At 38.3% G+C, this 20,817-nt stretch overlaps 1 protein-coding gene across 1 annotated transcript in view; it reads right to left on the bottom strand.

The window, feature by feature from the left end:
• Positions 1-20,817, bottom strand: part of LOC138167170 (tubulin delta chain-like) — a 76,761-nt gene that overhangs the window by 21,176 nt on the left and 34,768 nt on the right. Inside the window, exons 2-4 of the mRNA XM_069095914.1 lie at positions 10,706-10,813; positions 9,625-9,720; positions 5,170-5,231 (exon numbers count right to left, since the gene is read on the bottom strand). Of these exons, the coding sequence (XP_068952015.1) occupies positions 5,170-5,231; positions 9,625-9,720; positions 10,706-10,809 (262 nt within the window). The 5' untranslated portion in view covers positions 10,810-10,813. The remainder of the gene's footprint in view (positions 1-5,169; positions 5,232-9,624; positions 9,721-10,705; positions 10,814-20,817) is intronic.

The following is a 20,817-nucleotide window of genomic DNA, read 5'->3' as shown; positions in this document are numbered from 1 at the left end:
AAAGCAAATGATGAGAGGAGGTTTAGGCTGGTGAAGAAAGAAGGGGCAGAGGAGAAGCTGCAAACTATGGGAGTGGTACTCTGGTGTGATTCTATCAAAATGTCACTGGTGAATAACAAAGAAATGTTATTTAATGGGTAGGTCTGTACTAAGTCGCCTGCAGAGTCAGAGAAGAAATCTGTCGAAAAGCTGACCTTCCTTTAGTGATGGAAGTCAAATAAAACTTAAGTTGTACAAATTCCAACAGAGTACTCCATCTATCTGGTCCTATGTGGAATGTGGTAGAAATAACACTAGAGGAAGGGTCAGAAGACTTAGAAGTTCAAGTTTTAGTTCTGCCATTTACTAGTTGAGGGACCTTGAATCTAACACTTTGCCTGTTTTCTCACTTGCAAAAATTGTAAATATCTGTCCAGCTTACACACACACACACACACACACACACACACACACATACACATAGACTGCTAATGATTTCTCTACACAGATATAGTCTCTAGATTTGTGATTCTAGGGCAGTGGCAGGGAACCTGTGGCCCTCTAAGTCCTCAAGTGTGGCCCTCTCACTGAATCCAAAGCTTTTCCTATTTTTCCTACTATTCTGAGAACACAACAAACTTTAGAAGAGGGAATGTCTTAATAGACCACCAAACTTCACAGAACAAATCCCCTTAATAAAAAGATTTGTTCTATAAAACTTGGACTCTGTCCAAAGGCTGTACCCAAGGACCTAGAAGGGGATTTGTTCTATGAAGTCTGGATTCAGTCAAAGGGCCACACTTGAGGACTTAGAGGGCCACATGTGGCCGTTAGGCTGCAGGTTCCCCACCCCTGTTCTAGGGTTATATGTCATGGCCCTCTCAACCCAAACCTAGTAGGAGCTAAGAGAACCATATTAACTCATACAAATAGATTTTTAATAGTCAACCACCGTGGGGAAGGAGCTACCTGGTTCATATACACACAGATACACACACATCCAGCTGTGGAACACAACGTATCTCATTCAACAATAACCTTGCCTGCCTAACCAAACAAAAGCAAAACAGTTAAAGCAGACTCCAAGCATCAGGGCTTGTCTGCTGCTGAATTTAATTGACTCCTTTACTGGTGTGGGAAGGCCAATTAATCCATCACCCATATCAACTGTATTCCCAATCAGCACCTGCACTTTTATTTTCCCTCCATGTCAGAGTTCTGACAACTGGCCCTTCTTTGAGTCTTACATGAGAGAGAGTTCTCCCTGAGTTCATAAAGCCTTGTTTTGACAGCCACCTCCAAGGGTTCTCATGTATGAGGGGTGGGGTTTTACTTCAAATGGCTGTGGCCTTATTTCCTTCCTGAATCAGGGAAGCATTTGAAGTTCAGGCAGCTGTGCACTGTTGATATTTTCTCTTCCAGGGGTGGTGACCCTACCACATGTGGCCTCGAGACCGTAGGTTCCCCACCCCTGTGTCTACCCCATGGTATATTTTCTTTATTTGTAGAATTAATGCCAAGAGACAATTATTCCTATTTTTCCTACTTTTATGAGAACACAACAAACTTTAGAAGATGGAATGTCTTAAAAGACCAAACCAAAACCATGAGATGCAGCATAGAGTAAGATCCAGGAGACCTGGTTTTAAATCCCAGTTCTGCCACTACTAGCTATGGGAAAACAGGACACTTATTTAATCTCTTTGAGACTCAGTTTCTACACCTGTTGAATATGGATGATAATACTTATAATAGCTATATCAGAGTTTCATGGAAAACACTTTCCATATAGACTTTCTCTATAAACTTAGGTTTATAATGTCTGTGAATAGCTTTGTGTCATTCTATCCTTTTGGGGGGGGGGGGAAGGAGGGGATTTGTATCTCTCTCTTTTCCATTGTACCTCTAACTTTATTTCTTGAGTTGCCTATTTTTAACCCTTCTCCCTTTATACCTTAGAATCTTACAGTGACAATAATATTGAGGTGACAATTAAAACCATGTGAATGAATGACCTTTCTAAGAGAGAGATAGGAGTGAGAAAAGAAAGGAGAGCTAGAAACAGAACCTGAAGGCACACATACATTATGGGGTTAGGAAGAAGATAAGTAACTATCAAAGAAGACTGAAAAGGTTATGGGGTGGCTAGGTAGCACAGTGAATAGAGTACTGGCCCTGGAGTCAGGAGGACCTGAGTTCAAATCGACCTCAGACACTTAACACTTACTAGCCATGTGACCTTGGGCAAGTCACTTAACCCCAGTAGCCCTGCCTTCCCCCCTGCAAAAAGCAAAAAAAATTTTAAAAAATAAAAAATAATTTTAAAAGTTCAAAGGCTAAAAGAAAAGAAAAGGAACAGTTATGGAGGAAGGAGGAAAACCAGGAGTGTAATATTCTTGAAGCAAAAAAAAAAAAATCTGGGTGTTTCCAATAGGAGGTGGTAGTGATCAACAATGATGCAGTTTTCTGCATGGAGGTTAGAAATAAATAGGGCTAAAAAAGAGCCTGTGGATTTTCAAATTCAATTACTATTGATTTTTAAGACCAGGTTCAGTAGTACTAGTAGTAGAGATGAAAAGCAGATTAAAGAAGCTATAGAGAGAGTAGACACTGCAGAAGTAGGGATATTGATACTAGGTTAATTATTCAAGAAGTTTAGTAGTGAAGGGGAGAGAAAGGTAGGATGGGAAAATGGTCAAGGGACTGCTTTTTGTTGTTTGTTGTTGCTATTTTTAGGCTTAGGAAGACCTGAAGATTTTTTTAGGTGAAAAGGAAGGAGAGACTGAAGCTTTTGTAAACTTCTAGTAAGGATTGTTTCATTCTTTGTCTTTACATCCCATGGGTTGAGCCCTGTGCATTGAATCTAAGTAGGTCCTTAATAAATGCTGGTTGATTGATTAATTGATTTGTCCAACAAAAAGAAGAATCACTATTGGAGCAAAATTCTGGAAGAAGCAAAAGGGAGGGCAAAGGGGATGTAACACATGAAGAGATTGGCCTTAGTCAAGCACAAGGAGGAGAATAAAAAATTTTGATGAGGGGAAGAGAGGAGGAAATGTGGATCTCAAGGTCTCAGTCCTCAGTGAACTGAGAGGCCAAGTCATGTGGCATTAGTGGGGAGCGTGGATGCAGCTGGAGCTTGAGGTGAGAGCATAAAGTCAGGGCTGAATGCAGGGAGAGAGATAGGGAGCCAATTAGAGTAAATCCATTGCTGAGCAGCAGTAGTAAGGGATCAGTAACAGGGCAGAGGTGTAAGGAAATGAAATTCTTCAGACTATAAGGCCCAGGGACCATCATCCACCATTAATTTGTAGTGGGTGAAATCAATGTCTTTTTTCAAGGAACTTCAGCAGCTCAACAACCTAAGTGGAAAAATCTGAAGGTGGATGTTCCCAGGGGTTACTTGAGAAAGGAATGGCAAAGGGTGTGGGGGGTGGGGGAGGGGAGAGGAAGGTTAAGAGTTTCTATCTGGCAGACAATAAAGCACTAAAACGTCAAAGCAGTTGTCAGTGACTGAATCAGCAGCATTTACTAAACTACCTGTGCGAGGTATTATAGGAGGTCATCAGAAAAAAATGGAATCATTCAATCAGCAAGCATTTATTTAGCTATGTGCTAGACACTCTAGTAGAACAATTAGGTGAGGCAGTGGATAGAGCTCTGGGCCTAGAGTCAGAAAGACTTGAGTTGAAGGCCAGCCTCAGGCTGTGTGACCCTGGGCAAGTCACTTAACCTTGTTTGCCTCAGTTTCCTCATCTGTAAAATTAGCTGGAGAAGGAAATTGCAAACCATTCTAGTGTCTTTGCCAAGTCACAAAGAGTCTTGAAATGACTAAACAGCAACAGTCACTCTAATAGGGGCTAGGAATACAAAGACAAAAAGTGAAACTGGTATGGAAAAAATATTTATAAAATAAACATAAGGTAAATATTTAGGACTAGCAGCTAGAGGAACCAGGAAAGACTTTGCATAGAATGTTACACTAGTCTAGTTTTCAAGGAAATCAAGGGTTCTAAGAGATGAGGATTAGGACTTGATATGGGAATGGAGATCAAGGGGTGGGGCCCTAATGACTGTCCTACCCACTGGAAGGTAATTTCCACTGTTGAGTTAAAACACTTCTGGGCTGAATCAGAACTGAAAGTGAACAAAGCCAGTATTTCTTCTTGAATCAATCAAAGACATTTGGGCATGCCCTAAGGAATTTGTATAAAAGACAAGCTATCTCAGAACAATAATAGATGTACCCAAGATCTAGGAACAGAGGGGAAGAAGTGGGGTTAGGGTGAGTTATGCTGAGAGCTAGCCTAGCAGCCCTGGGGCAACCAGCTAAAGGAGAAATAAAAGTTAAAACTGGTTTGTAGAGAAGAGTGGAGTTGTGGAGGAGGGCCATGTGCTCTCCAGGCATCTTCGAGCAGAAGACCCAGTTGTAAAGTGTATGACAACAGTGTAGGAACCTACTTAAGGACTGAGGTAAATCCCAATAAAAGACGTACTCTTTCCCAAAGTCTCTCATAGATACTATAACATAACCTTCTATTTCACTACACAAACACTATCAGTAATCTGAATTTTGCCTCAACCTCAGAGAAGTCAGGGATTAACTACAGAGAGATATAAATGTAAATTTAGGTGATTCCAACCACTGTCTAAAACTTAGAAATTTTTCTAACTGGGGACTGAGAGATTGTAATTGAACTCCTAACTTCCCATTTAAAATAAACTCTCTTAAGTCACAGAACAGGGACTTTAGGGGCCTTTGTTTTGTTCCTAGGCTTAAAAGGAGCTAATTATAATGTGCAAAGGCCCAGAGATAGGAGATAGAATATCCTATTCGATAAAAAGTAAAAATTGAATAATAAAAATAGAATACATGGTCCCTCCTCTCTGGGAATTCATAATCTAGTCTGAGTGATGCTATATGCAACACCTAACCAAATTCTCACTATATGCATAAGTCTTTAGAGAAGAAGCTTGGTGTGGTAAACAGAGTCAACATTGGAGCCAGAAAGATTTCCTCTCCAAACTGTCCGAGGAAGCCAAGTCACTTAACCTCTAATCTCTCTGTGCCTTGGGCAACTCTCTAAGAAAATAAGCTTCTGAAGGGGTCACCTAGCTAATGATGAAAATCTTAGGTCGGTTCTGGACAAAATAAACAACAAAATAAGTGCTAAGAGGTCAGAGTCTTACCACACGCCCAATTCTTCCCTCTTCCCTCTTTTCCAATTATTAGATTCGATTCTCGGAATAAACTAAAAATTTAAAAAAAAAATGCATTGCTGAAAGTGAGAGGCCTGTCAGAAAGGCTGGACCATAACCATCTTCTAATGCTAATAACCTGTAGTGAGGAGAAACCTAGTAATTAGCCACACGAGGAATCTGCTTGATTGCTTTAACTATTACGCTGATAAAATGCTTCTGGCCCTTTAATTCTGCTGTTTTAGTTGTTGCCCTTTCTAGGAAATCATTACCCTCAAAGGTTGTGGTACAAGTCAAAAGAGAAATTAGCACCTGAGTCAAACAAGGAGTTTCCTTTTCCCAGGATTTTCTCAAGTTAGTTGAAGAAGAGGTTACGCTAAGATCATAGGACCACAGACTTAAAACTGAAAGGGACTGCCTTAGAGGCCTTCTAACCTAACACTCATTTTGCAAATGACAAAATGAGACCCAAAAGGATTAAGTGACTTGTCCAAAGCCATGAAGATACTATCATCTGGGGTTTGAACCAAGGTCCCTTGACTCCAAATTCAATGTTTTCCTTTCTGTGCTAAGGAATAAATAATAATGACTCATTGCATTTGCCAGGGTTTACAGATTTGGGCTTGCAAGGTTCAGGTCCAACTAGACAATAACCCTATATTTTGGGTAAACAGATACTGGGGGTTTGAGTCCCTGGGTTTTATGGCCATGTGGTCCTAAAGGTAAGCTTCCTTTGTAAGCATAAGCATAGTAAGATTCAGTGGAAAGAACACTCTAATTCAGCCACATTTCTAAGTATTTTCATGAGACCCATCAGCAGCTATATCCTATGATCAACTAATTATTGTGATTGATAATTTTTCAAAAGAACACTGGAATTACAGTTAGGAGACCTGGGTTCAAGTCCCAGTTCTGTAGACTTGGACAAGTTGGCCTAATATTTCTGGCTTCAATTTCTTCTTATCTATAAAAAGAAAGGGTTGTCCTAGATAAGCCTTTGGAATCCTGGCTTCATCAATGGAAATGACACTAAAGAAGATGTAATATTATCTACTTTGATGACACATTCTACTAAGGACCTCTGAGCCTTTACAGACTACTTACAGGGGAAACTTCATGTAGATGTTGCTGTCCCCCATAGAATATGAATTCTTTAAGAGTAGGAAATGCTCTTGCTTTCCTGTTTATATTGTTCAGTGCTTAGCAAAGTGCTTTGAACATGGTAAAGATTTAAGTGCTTTTTCATTCATTCACTGTGATTCTACATTTCTATGTGCTAATTATCTAACTTTAGGAAAATCAACTCCGTTTCTTAATTTTCTCAACTGTAGAAGAGAAAAGTATTCCTTCTTTACACTGTTGTTAGGATCAAATGAGATAGTGGTGTGAACACACTTATGTATTCAATTATTTTTAATTGAAATAAAAAATATAATTCTTTAGTAAGATGATTAAACATAAAAATTACTTAGGATGAGGAAACCATTAAAAATACACTCTTTAGAGCAAGACTTAAATAAATACAAATGACTAGGTACAATTGAGTAGATACTTGGGACATCAAAGAAAACTAAATGCTTAGAGTTTGTCTCTTTGCAGACTCTTGTAGTGGTGGTGATTTGCAATCTTAATATCAACCTGGTTTGTCTACTTAAAACAACTTCTCAGAGAGTTTTACATATCTTTAGAATCAACTTTGCCTTTCTGCTATATATGGTATCATAAGGTTTACATCTGGAAGGAAATAGGGAAACTGAGGCCCAGAGAGGTTAAATGATAAGATCACACAGGTAGTAAGCAATGAAGCTAGGATTTAAATAATATTCTGACTCCAAATACATTGCGTTTGCCTTTAAGCCACAATTGCCAGGTCTTGGCAGAAAAAGAAATTAACTCAAGATTTGCCAGACCATGACTTTTGACAATCATGAAGAGGTTTCTTATTTTTGTTTTTCCTTTTTTTGTCTATACCTGACTGACCTTATCAACTTTAACCCAGTTTTGAAGCTACACCTTCTATTTATTAACTTGAATTAAATACTTCACCATTAAACGCTGAAATTTATGCACTATCACTAACCACTAAAAATTTTCAAACAGATCTCAGATGTGCATTGTGTTCTTTGGAAGACATTTACAATTAAGTGATATCTTCACAAGCCCTCACACCAAAACACTTAATAGAATATGAAATCAAATTTTCAGTAATCAACCTCAAAACACAAAATAATTATTGATATCTCTATTTCCAAATTAGTATGAATCGAAGAATCTCAGAATTAGAATGATCCTCAATATTCACCTGGGGCAGAAGTTCTTAACCTTTTTGGGTATCATATAGGCCCCTTTGGCAGTCTGATGAAGCCTAAGGACCCCTCACAAAATAATGTTTTAAAACGTATAAAATAGAGGCAGAGCCAAGATGGCGGAGTAAAGGTAGGGAACTTGCCCGAGATCTCTCCCAAACCCTTCCAAATACCTTTAAATAATGACGTTCTTCAAGTACTTGAAAACATCTAACACGTCTCCTTAAATCTTCTCTTCTCCAAGCTTTAGTTCATTCAACAGATCCTCATAAAGCATGGTTTCTAGTTTCTCTCACTGCTCACCCCATAACAACTTCTTGTTTCCCTCTCTAAAATGTGGCACCTCGAACCGAATACAAAATTCCAGATGTCTGACAAGGGCAAAGTATACCAAGATAATCACTACCTTTGTTCTTTTGACACTACCGTGTTTCCCCGATAATAAGACACTGTCTTATTAATTTTTTTTGGACAGAAAAACACGAGAGGGCTTATTTTCAGGGGAGGGCTTACTTTAATGAACATTGACAGCAATTTTAATAAACAGGTAAATGTGAACAAAAAAATGTACCTTTATTCAATAATGAATTCAATAAAGAACAGGATGACGCGCTCACTGCTGCAGCTCTGATTGGATGCAGCTAGGAGCGCGGCGTGCATTTCACGGGAGGGGGAAGGGAGGACGGTACATACAGAGGGTACCGTAATGTAGCATGTAGCGCAGGGGATCACCTTCACTACAGTAGCAATCTCAATAGGGCTTATTTTCGGGGGAGGGCTTATTTTAGAGGAATCTTACACAGTAAGGGGAGGGCTTATTTTCGGGATAGGTCTTATTATCGGGGAAACATGGTATCAGTTAAGTCTGAATGTATTCGTTTTTCTAGTTGTCACCACATACTGATGGCTTATACTGAACTAGTAGTTCAAGAAAAAACTGAAGATATTGTCTAGAGTAGACACACCACTCTCTCTGCCCAACCCCACCCCACTTGTCCCCATCCTCTGCTTACGCCATATTTTTAGCCCTACTGTCAAAACTTAACATTGATTCCTACTAAATTCTGTCATATTTATTCCCCCCCACACACACACATTCTAGCTTCTGCAACCTTGCTTTCACCAAGATGTTGAACAGTACAAGCACAAAAACAAACAACCAGGGTAGTTAGTACATTAGAGACCTTCCATCAGTTTGACCTAGATTGTCATCTTGACTTGGGAGTCAGGAGAGACCTGAGTTTGAATACAGGTTCTGACATTTATGAGTTGTGTGACCTTGGGCAAGTCTCTTTGAGCTTCAGTGTCCTCATCTGTAAAATGGGAATAATACTACTTGCCATATCTTCCCTCCCACCCCCCACCATGGGATTGTTGTAAGGAAAGTGCTTTGCAAACTTGAAGGCACTACATAAATGTGATTATCATCATTATTATTGCTACTCTTAGAGTCCAGTCCAGTTTTGAACCTAACAGTCCATATTTTTCCATCTTGTCTATATGGATTTTGCTTTGGACTGTGTCAAATGCCTTGCTGAATTCTAGATAGTCAGGAATTTATAGTATTCCCTAAATAAACCAATTTCTCTATTTAGAACAAATTTATCTGAAGGACTTTTTTTCTATACTCAACAAAGTCACTTTGATCTAAGATCTCATCGGTATATGTAGTTTTAAGTAATGAATGCAACTCTTGGTACCTTGGCATTCTGAACAATTATTGTCTGTGTTTTTCCACAGAAAATCCATTTAACAGTCTAGAAGCTTTCCTCTATTTTTTTTTAATGTCTCAGGGTTACAAATATACCATTTGGGCTGTCCAACATTATTTTCTTGTTCTTAAATACATCAACAACTCATCTCCATTTCTGTTCATGCATGTATTCAATTAAGAATGAAATGGAGATAAACTCAGATAGATGAATATAATTCCAGAGGATTGGGAGTCACTTTTAAAAAATGAGTTCTAGGGATTCCTTTTTATTTATATACTTGTCATTTTGAATATAGGTCACTCCCAAATTGGACTTTCCTTCGTAACAAAGAAGAACAGTTAGCAAAAAACAACCACCACATTGGTTCTAACTGCAACATGTGGGTGTCATGTTCCTCAGAGGAGGACTTGGGCTGGGGCCCTTACCCTTTCTTCACTTGTTTCTGCATTTTCTTTATCACTTTGTATTCACTGTCCACACAGACAGCACTGAGCTTTCCATCTCTGGAGCAGAAAGGATTCCTGAAAGAAAAACAAATCAGCCCCTGGTGAAAAGGAGGTGTTTCTGCAGTTGGACTTTTTTTTTTTTATTAAGAAAACTTTAAGTTTTATTTTCAGTTTCCAAATCTCTCCTTCTCTGCACCCTTGCCCTACAACCTGAGAAAGCAAAAAATACAATACTCATTACACAGAGAAGTTATGAAAAACATATTTCCTCATTAGCCATGTTCTGAAAAAAAAAAAGAAAAAGAAAACGGGGAAAATTATGCTTCAGTCTGCTCTCAGAACCCAATTCTATCTAGGATTGGAGAGCATTTTTTATCCTTAGTCCAAGAACAAAATTACTTGAAGCAGAAGCACACCCAGTCATTCAAGACTTCTTAACAGTGATTTGCAAAAGGATTGTATTTTGATAATTTACAGCTATTAGATGTCATAGGATTCTAACCAGTAAGTGACTGGTTTGCTTATTAGACACAAAGAACTAAAGTTAAAACTCCATTACGGAAGGTACTGCTTTCCTAAAGAGTTCTTCAATTCTCCGTCTATGATAGGAGCTCTTAAGCTGGAATTTATAAATTTGTGTTTTTTTAATATTTCCATAACTATATTTCAACATAATTGGTTTCCTTTATAATCTCATGTATTTTATGTATTTAAAAACATAATTCTGAGAAGGGGTCCCCATGTGCTTTACAAGATTGCTTGTAAATAGTCCATGATACAAAATTGGTTAAGAACAATGAGGTGGATATGAAAAATGAATTAAGTGAGGTGTGATGAGGAAAAAGTCAATACTGACAATGTTAAATCATTACTTGGCTATTCAGAGTTAATGCTTGCATTTGAGGGAAAACCTGTAATTTCACTAGAGAACCCCTGAGGTATATCAGGCCTGAACCGATGGAAAAATGGAGTGTCTAATACCTGTTAGCCAGGTACACAGGCACATAAACTGAATGAGTAGGCTAGAGTTGTTTCAGGCAGTATTTAAAAATTACATTACCTATCTATTTTTCCACAGGATCCATTTACAAGGCCTAGGATGTGCCATAACTCTTGAGCTATCTGGTTTCCACATTGTCCAACTTGAAGCCAAACAGTAGACATTTCCCTGGGGAGGAAGAAGATATGACAATAAGAATTCAAAATATAATATATAGAACCCAATCACAAGCCAAAACAATCCTGTGCAAAGGTCTCCAAAATGGAAGCTAGGGAGCCTGTCATCTTCTGTCCTTGCCCATCACTACCTCTGTGGCCTTGGACAAGTCACTAAATGTCTTAGACCTCCATATAGTAAACCAACTAACAGGTTGTGGAATCACTTACCCTGCAAATGTACACAGTGATTTAAGCAATTCAAATAAGGTGTTGTGAGAATCAAATTCTGTTTGCCCATGTTGAAAGATTCATATATAGGGAATGCTTAATTAATAATATTTTATTTTTCCCCATGTGAAGATATGTGAAGATAATTTTTAATACTTTATAAAATGTTGAGTTCCTATACCCAAAGGGCAATCAAACTGTGCATAACCTTTGATCCAGAAATACCACTACTAGGTCTATATCCCAAAGAGATTACAAAAAGGGGGGGGGGCAAGGACCCACATGTACAAAAGTATTTAAAGCAGCTCTTTTTGTGGTGGCAAAGAATTGGAAATTGAGAGTAAGCCCATCAATTGGGGAATGGGTGAACAAGCTGTGGTATATGAATGTAATGGAATACTGTTGTGCTTTGAGAAATGATGAATGGGGGATTTAGAAAAAAACCTGGCAAGACTTCCATGAATTGATGCTGAGTGAAGTAAGAAGAATCAAGAGATTACTGTATACAGTAACAGCAAGATTGTGCGATGATCAACTATGTTTGACTTAGCTCTCCTCAGCAATGCAATGATCCAAGACAATTCAAAAAGATTCATGATGCAAAATGCTATCCACATGCAGAGAAAGAACTGATGGAGTCTGAATGCAAATTGAAGCATCCTATTTTTCACTTTCTGTAATTTTTTTCATGTTCTTTTTTCCTTTGGGTCTGTGTCTTCTTTTACAACATGACTAATATGGAAATACACTTTACATAATTACACATATATAACCTTTTCCTTGGGAGGAGGGAGGAGAAGGAGGGAGAAAAATTTGGAACTCAAAATCTTCTTTAAAAAATTGAATGCTAAAAATTGTCTTTACATGTAATTGGAAAAAATCATTCATTTGTATTTTTTTTTTTTTTAGCAATTGGGGTTAAGTAACTTGCTCAAGGTTACACGGCTAGTTATTTCTGGGTGTGGTGCTAAGTATCTGAGCCCAGATTTGATCTCCAGGTCATCCTGACACTGGAGCCAGTGCTCTTACTCACTGAGCCACCTGGCCACCCCTCATTTGTATTTTTTAAAAAAGAAAAAAAAGAACATTTTGAGTTCCAAATTTTCTCTCTCCCTCATTTCCCCTCTTCCTGACAGTAAGCAATTTTATATAGGTTATACATGCTCAATCTTGCAAAACATATTACCATATTATTCATATTGTGAAAGAAGACACAGACCAAAGGAAAAAAAGAACATGAAAAAATACAGAAAGTGAAAAATAGCATGGTTTGATTTGCATTCAGATTACATTAGTTCTTTCTTTTGAGGTGAACAGCATTTTTTATCATGAGTCCTTTGGAATTGTCTTGGATCATTGTATTGCTGAGAATAGTTAAGTCACTCAAAATTAATCATCATACAGCAGTGCTGTTAATGTGTACAATGTTCTCCTGGTTCTGCTCGCTTCACTTTGCATCAGTGCATATAAATCTTTCCAGGTTTTTCTGAAACCTGCCTGCTCATCATTTCTTATGGCAGTAATATTCCATTCCAATAACATACCACAACTTGTTTAGCCATTCCCCAATAGATGGGCATATATATATAGAATGCTTTATTACACAGAAAATACTTTCTTAGTAATAGAAGAAGCCAACCTACAAAAAAAGTCATACTAAAGAATATGACATAGGGGCGGCCAGGTGGCTCAGCGAGTAAGAGAACTGGCTCCAGTGCCAGGATGACCTGGGGATCAAATCTGGGCTCAGATACTTAGCACCACACCCAGAAATAACTGGCCGTGTAACCTTGAGCAAGTTACTTAACCCTAATTGCTTAAAAAAAAAGAATATGACAAATTAGAGAATAAAAACTATAATATATAATAACTATGATTTCTCTATACTCCTTTAAGATTAACCAAGCACTTCCCTTATAACCATGTGAGTCAGGAGGTATAAATATTATTATTCCCATTTTACAGATAAGAAACATGAATCTGAGAGAGGTCCTGCCAACTCATAAAAATCACACAACTCCTAAGTGTTGGAACCAAGATATGGAGATTAAATAAAACAGCCCAAAAAAATGTTACAAGCAGATCCTACAGGGAGATCTGCCACAGGTCAATCTTAATCTGCAAATCAGGGTTCAATGCCCACTCTGAAAATTACTATGACCTTAGGCATATTAGGCTGTTATGGAGAGATTAAATGATTTTGTAAATCTTAGGGTGATATGGAAAGATGTTACTGATTATTATCAATCTTTGTCCTGGGCAGAGCAAGGCTAATTTTTCCTGTGGGGAAAAGGCAATGGGAAGGCGAGTCAAATCCCTTGTAACAAGACAGATATTTATTTTCCCTGTATTTCCTACCACTATTATATTCAGTCTGTCCCATTAGATTGATAGTGGCCCTCAATATGCCCCTTACCACATCTTAAGTTCAATAACGTCCCTTGGTGACCTCACCTCTCCCTGGATCCCTGAACTGTGTCTCAAATTCTTTGACACTAGTCTGTGCAAAGTCTTCAGGAAAAAGAGAGTCTCTGTGGACTCTACCTAAGTCTCCCTGAAAAGCAGTCATTAACCTTTCTAACCTACCATACCAGGCCACCTGTATGTGTTGAAAAATGTGTATCTTATGACATTAATCTCTGTATCTCCCAAGCTATCTGCAAAAAAAAAAAAAAAAAAGGAGGGGGGAAGAGACACTGTTTTACTACAATGGGGAGTATGCATCTATTTGTGTTCATCATTGCATTAGGGAAACTGAGGCAGAAGAAAATTGAGATATTTGTTCAATTATAAAACAATTGTGGCCAAACTGGAATGCCAACTCATCACTCCCAGATTCAGAAATGTGGCCTATTGGAGTTGGAGGATATGGTTCTTAATGCTAGCTTTTACTAGCTGTGTGACCCTGCCCCAGTTCCTCATTTGTAAAAATGAGCTGGAGAAGGAAATGGCAAACCACTCTAGCATCTTCACCAAAAAAACCCCAAAATGGGGTCAGGAAAAGTGGGACACAACTGAAATGACTCAACCACAATGACAAACAACAGCTACTATTTACTACCCTTATTTTAGGCAAGACACTTAGTCACTCTGGTTCTGTTTCCTCATCTGTAAACTGAACAGCTTGGCCTGGGTCAAACAGGAACTTTTAACCTTTGTTGTGTCATGGACCCCGCTGGAATCTGATGAAGGCTATGGACTCCCCAGAATAATGTTTTTTAAATGTGTAAAATAAAAAACATAGGAAACCAGTTATATTGGAATGTAGTCATAATATTATATTATATTACATCATATATGTGTATATATGTATATATATATTAAAATAAGTTCACAGTCTGTAGATTAAGAACCTCTGGCTTAGGTATTTCCTAAGATCCCTGAAAACTCTGAATTTTATGAAGTATCTTTTCACACGTAAAATTAATCTGTATAATTTTCCAACTCACAAATGTTATAATTCTATAATTTTCCAAAGAGTTCTATACCCACAAAATGGCTATTGATATATTGAAGAATGATGACATCATAATATCTTTTTAAAATACCATTTCAGGAAGGACATTAGAGAATGTCCAGAGGAGAGCAACTAGGATTGTGAAGGGACTCAAGGTTACACCATATGAGGATTGATTTTAGGAAATAGAAATGTTTAGCCTAGAGGAGAGAAGACTTGGGTGGAGATGGAAGACATGATACCTGTCTTTGAGGATATGAAAGGTTGTCTTCGTAGAAGAAGGATGTAGCTTGCTCTGTTTGGCCTCAGGGAGCAAGGAAAGGAGACATGTGTATAAGTTACAAAGAGACAAATTTAAGCTTGATGTCAGGAAGAACTTCCTAATAATTATAGCTACCCAAGAGAGGAATGGGCTGCTGGGAGGACTTGGGTTTTCTTTCATTAGGGTGCCACAAACAAAGGCTGTTGATTCCTTGTTGAGAATATTATAGGGTTGTGGTTTATTCAGATAAGGGTTGGATTAGATAATGGCTCCTTGGGTTTTCTTTGGAATTTAAGATTCTAAGATTCTGTGTAAAGTCTGACAAAAATTGGAGAGATGTGAACAAAGTAGAGATAGGGCCAGTGGTAAGGACCCTATACATCTCAAACTGGACCTATTCAGTTATCCCATCCACATCGTGACTTTCCCCATCAAGGTTTTGATATATCGTGGGTCAGCATAAGAAATTAAATGGGAATTTAGAGGGAGTTTTGTGGAAGCTGCAGGTGATGTGTGAAGGCAAGCAGACAACACAGAGTCTATGATCAAATACTTAACCCAAATTGTACAGTAGGGTACTATAAATACCCCATAAAAAAAAGAAAAAAAATAGATTTCTTCTCTGGTACAAAGGGGGAGCCAAAAATATTTTACACACATTTTCCAGATTGTGGAGGCACTGGACCCCTAACCCACGCAATGTGGAAGGGATAACTGCATAAAGTCACATATCTAGTAAGTTAAGGAGCCAGGATTTTGATCCTAGTCCAAATCCATAGCTCTTTCTACTACAACACAGCTAAGAAGCTGAGGAATTTTACTCTAACAAAAAACTTCACTCTTACTATTTCTCTCATAATTTCAATCTAATAATTCCTTTTTAACTGAGAGGAAAAAAAGGAAAGGAATATATAATCAATGAAGCACAAGACATTACTGTTGTCATTAAGAAAAAAAGGGGGGGAAGGGAGGGAGAAGGCAGAGCCAAGATGGCAGAATAATAGAAAATATTGTGGTGGGCTCACCTCCCCAAACTCCTCTAAACAGATTTAGAAAATGCACCAGACTAAATCCTGATTGGGAAATGCAGAAAAAGTCACAGTGATTGATCTGTCCAGCTCAGCTGTGTCCATAGAGAGACAGATCTGTGAACAAGGGAGATGAGTTGCAACCCAGTGCAGAGCACTCCAGCATCCAGGGAAAGGCTGTGCAAGAGGAGGTCCCACACCATACTAGAGTCCCTCCAAACCCATAACAAGGTACCATATTGGGAACAGGGGCCTACTGGCAGCTTTGTTGCCCACTACCCAGTTTTGGGTGACAGATCCAAGGCAGAGTGAGAAAGTGACCTACACACGAGTGGCATTCCAGAGTAAGGAGGCCCTGGGTGGTATTCTGAGAAAGGAACTTCAGAAGCCACTGGCAGCAATGGTCTAGCTCAGACTCCAGACTCAGAGCAGGGTCTCACTCCTACCATCCAGCCCAGCCTACAGAGGAACAACTGTGGCAAGAATCGCAGACCAAAAGGAAGCCTATAATTCTGCCTCTCTGAGCCAATAGAGCTTTACAGCTGACTGATAGAGGTAAAGACCAATAGCAGTATCTTCTTGCACAGACTCAAACCCAGGTCAGAAACTTGCAGAGCTCAGACTGGGGGCAGCAATGAGACTTTGTCCTGAATGAGATTACTTTTAGAGTACTGAAAGGTTTCAGGTCCCTAGCCTGTCTCTGAAATCCTGAAACAAGACAATACTCAAAAGCCCCCAAAATACAGCAACAGAATCTGCACAGACTTTCCCTATGGAAGTGCCAATTAGCCCAGCCCTAACATCAAGTCAAAAGTCAGGTAGTAGGGTGGAAGAATGGGCAAAAAAAAAACAAGAATGCACCGTAATTAGCCATTATGGTGGCAGGGACCCTCAAACACAAATGAAAAAAAGAGAATGGCTCCAAAATAGGAGCATCAACACCACTTTGGTCTGTATCCCAAAGAGATCAGAAAGAAGAGAAAAGGACACACATGCACAAACATACTTATAGCAGCTCTTTTTATGGTGGCCAAGAACTGGAAACTGAAGGGACAACCATCAACTGGGGAATGGCTGAACAAGTTGTGGTATATGAATGTAATGGAGTACTATTGTTTCATAAGAAGTGATGAGCAGGCAGACTTCAGAAAACCTGGGAAAACATGAACTGATGCTGAGTGAAATGAACAGAGCCAGAACACCATACACAGTGACAGCAACATTGTGAAATGACCAACTTTGACAGACCTAGCTCTTTTCAGTAATGCAGAGATCTAAGCCAATTCCAAAAGACTCATTATGGGAAGGGGTATCCACATCCAGAGAAAGTACTATGGAGTGTGAATGCAGATTGAAGCAGACTATTTTCTCTTTTTTGTTGTTTTTTCTTTCTTGTGGTTTTTCCTTTTGTTCTGCTTCTTCTTTTACAACATGACTAATGTGGAAATATGTTTAATATGATTATACACATATAGCCTATATAAGATTGCATGCTGTCTTGGGGGGGCAGGAGGAGGGAGGGAAGGGGAAAATTTGGAACTCAAAATCTTATAAAAGTGAATGTTTGGAACTGGATGTTGTAAACTAAAAGTAAATAAATTATATATATATATATATTTTAAGTGAATGTTGAAAACTAAAAACAAATAAATATTTTTTTTAAAAAAGAAAATTGCTCAGATCTCTTAAACCCACAAGGCAAAGCAGAAATAGAAAGAATCCACTAGTCACTCTCTGAAAGAAACCCTGAATGATCCCCTTAACATCATAGCCAAAATCCAGAGCTTCTAGGCAAAAACAATAGCAACCAAAAAGAAAACACTGCAAGCAACTAAAAAGAAAAGATTTAAGTACCAAGGAGCCACAGTCAGGACTACACATGATTTAGAAGCCAGTATATTACATAATAAAGGAGCAGAGAACTTAGAATATGATATTTCAGAAGAAAAAAGGATATGAATTTACAGCCCAGGAATAACTTACGCAACAAAAACAAGTATAATGCTATAGGGGGGGGGGGAAATGGTCTTTTAATGAAATAGAGGGCTTTCAAGCATTCCTGATGAAAAAACTAGGGCTGCAAAGAAACTATGAAATTCAAAGATAGGAGTAAAGAGAAGCATAAAAGTGTAAACACGAATTAACCATGATATGGGACTAAACAAGAATAAACTGTTTACATTCAAATATGGGGAGATGATACATGTGTCCCATCTAAACCATGTTATCATCAGGGTTCACAGAGGGAGTTCAATTAGATAAGGTCTGGCAGTGGTTCTGCTGTCTTAATGATCTTAAGAATGGAAAGAAAGAGGAAGCAGAATGGAGGTCGGGAGAGAAATGAAGCTTAGGGGAAATTATCTCACATAATCAGGGTACACAAGTAGCCATCTATGCCAACAAGAAGGAGGGGCTTGGGGGGAACAGCTAACACTGAAAACTCACTCTAATTTGAAATGGTCAAGAGAAGGAAGAATTCACTCACACACACACACACACATACACACACACACACACACACACAGAGAAATAATTACCCTCAACAGGGAAATAAAAGGGAAAAAGGCAGTTGGGGAGGGAGGGGAATTAGAGGGAGAATTAATAGAGGGATTGGTCCTAAACAACATAAACACTAAGCACATACAAAAAAAATTTATAACTCTTTTTGAGGTAAGAAGAAATGGGAATCTGAGGGGATGCCCATAAATTGGGGAATGGGTGAATGAGTTATGGTATATAAATGTGATGAAATATTGTTATGCTAATACTATTGTGCTGAACTCTTATTAGCATAATGACCAACCAGTATTACAGAGGACTGATGATGAAATATGCTACCCACTTCCTGATAGAGAGGCAAAGGACTCAATGAGACAGATTTTAGGAGGAAAATGACCAATGTAGAAATTTATTTTGACTATACATATTTATGATGGTTTTTTTCTCATGTTCTCAATTTTGGGAAGGGAGGTAGGAGAGTAAGAAAGCAGATCTTGGTTGGTTAAGACAAAATATTTTTTAAAAATAAAGGAGGAAAGAGAGAGAGAAAAAGAAACCATTGAGGAGAGGGGTCAATAAGGTAGGTGGCCAGGAAATGTTTGTTGAAATCTTGTGATTCTAAGTTACTGGAAGGATGGTAGGGAATCCCAGTGACATCATCTGAAATGTCTAAAAAAGGTTAGCAAAGATTGCCTTTCATTCCATTTCCAAATATGGACAAAGTTGTAGATCCCCCTCATGTCCAGTTTTATGAACCAGCAAAGTCTATGAAATGGAGTTTTTTTTTTATAAAATTCTAGGATGAGGCACCAGGCACCAATTTTTTTTTATCATGACCTAATTTTAATACTTCATTGGCAATGCAAGGGAGCCTACAACTATCCTTTTGTTTTTAGAGTCTGAAAAATTATTTTATGAATATTAAGATACAGAGAGCAGAATTAAGTCATAATTGAGTTGGGTATAATTTAATAACTTGATTTATAAATAAAAATACAGAAGTTGCATTGGATGACATAATGAAATGCTAAAATATTTTTTAAATTCCAATGAACTATTGAGTCAAAGGAATCTTTATTTACAGGTATAAAGAACTGAAAAATGGCTTGCATTAAATGAGCATATATACATAGAAGCAGTATGGCATATTGAAAGAGACTGATCTTGAATCTGGGAAGTCTTGCTTCTGGCACATATTATCTACGTGCTCATGGTCAATTTGCTTAGCTCCTTGGTGTCCTAGTCAACTCTCTAAGACTACAAGTTGCAGAGAAGGTAGCAACCCTGAATTGGTACAAGGGCATTTCCTTGCTTTAGAGTTCCCTTTACCAATGAAATCACAAATGTAATCCCTATCCTAATTTACATACAGATGTATACACATGTAATATACAGAACCTAAATGTATAGAGAGGAGATAGTGGGATGTATGCAATATACATAGTTTGACTACAGAATTTAGAAATGTTTTCAAAGCCTAAATATATTCTTGGAAGTCAAGATATTACACCCACATAGAAAAGAAAGGAGATTTTTCTGGATTTAATTCTTTATCTGCATCTGCAAGCCCAGTATCCTTGAGACAGGATAGAGCACAGTGAGAAGGGAGCAGGCTCTCCCCAAAGAGTGCTTCTTGCTGCTTCATTATGCCAATATCTTGGTTACCAGGTGTTGTTTCAATTATTATTCATCATAAACCCAGCATTCCATCTTCACAGAATAGTTTCCCCCTGGACTTTTCCCCTTACATTCTTGAGCTTCAGTTCTTTTGTCTTTTTTTTTCCCAGCCTATGCTTTGCTTCTCTCACTGCATCAAGGTCTCTGGTTTTGTTTGTTTGTTTTTAGTAGAAAGTAAACCCTGAATGATTCATATTTCTTTTTTTTTGTCATCCAGTTTCCTCATCTTTGTTGTTATGGGTATCATCTTGGCATCTTTAAAGATAACCTTCTACTTATTTGCATGTTTTGCATATATTACCATTCCACTCCTCTTCAAATGAGCAAAAGGATTTCTTCTCATTTCAAGGGAAAATTTCCTGCTGAAATTCTATAAATCTTATCCTTGTAACCTCTTAGGTCAGAGGTACCCCTCCTAACACAAAGGGTCAGAGTCACTTGGGGGAACATTCTCTCTGGTTCATTTGCCTCCATTCAGATGTAACCTGGGAACTTCAGTGAGCAGCATCAGCTCCTTTTAAAAGCACTCAGGATCATAAAACCCCAAATACAGCACAGATATTATTTATATAGCAAAAAACACAGAAAGGACTTACACCTGAGTTCACTGGGTTAGGAGAGCCCCCTTTCCTGGTTTCCAGTAGATCTTCCTTCACAAGAACAGAAGGGACCCACACACTCCCTATGATTCACAGTCATGCCCTGGGGGCACTCTAGCAAAAAGTGACTTCAGGGCTCACTTTTTTCTATTATTTACCATTGTGGCTCCTTGCTGTCCCTCTGCTTCTGGATAGTTCTATGGCTTTTCATGCTATTAACCTGCCTCATAGCACTAAGGTATTCACCACTGTGATGTCGTTTCA

Source organism: Petaurus breviceps, unplaced genomic scaffold, assembly GCF_028583685.1.
Source record: "Petaurus breviceps papuanus isolate PSGF00001 unplaced genomic scaffold, PetGlider_PUasm1.0 227, whole genome shotgun sequence".
Classification (NCBI taxonomy): Eukaryota; Metazoa; Chordata; class Mammalia; order Diprotodontia; family Petauridae; genus Petaurus; species Petaurus breviceps.
Note: the sequence above shows the minus strand (reverse complement) of the source record. Positions and strands in the feature narration are given on the sequence as shown.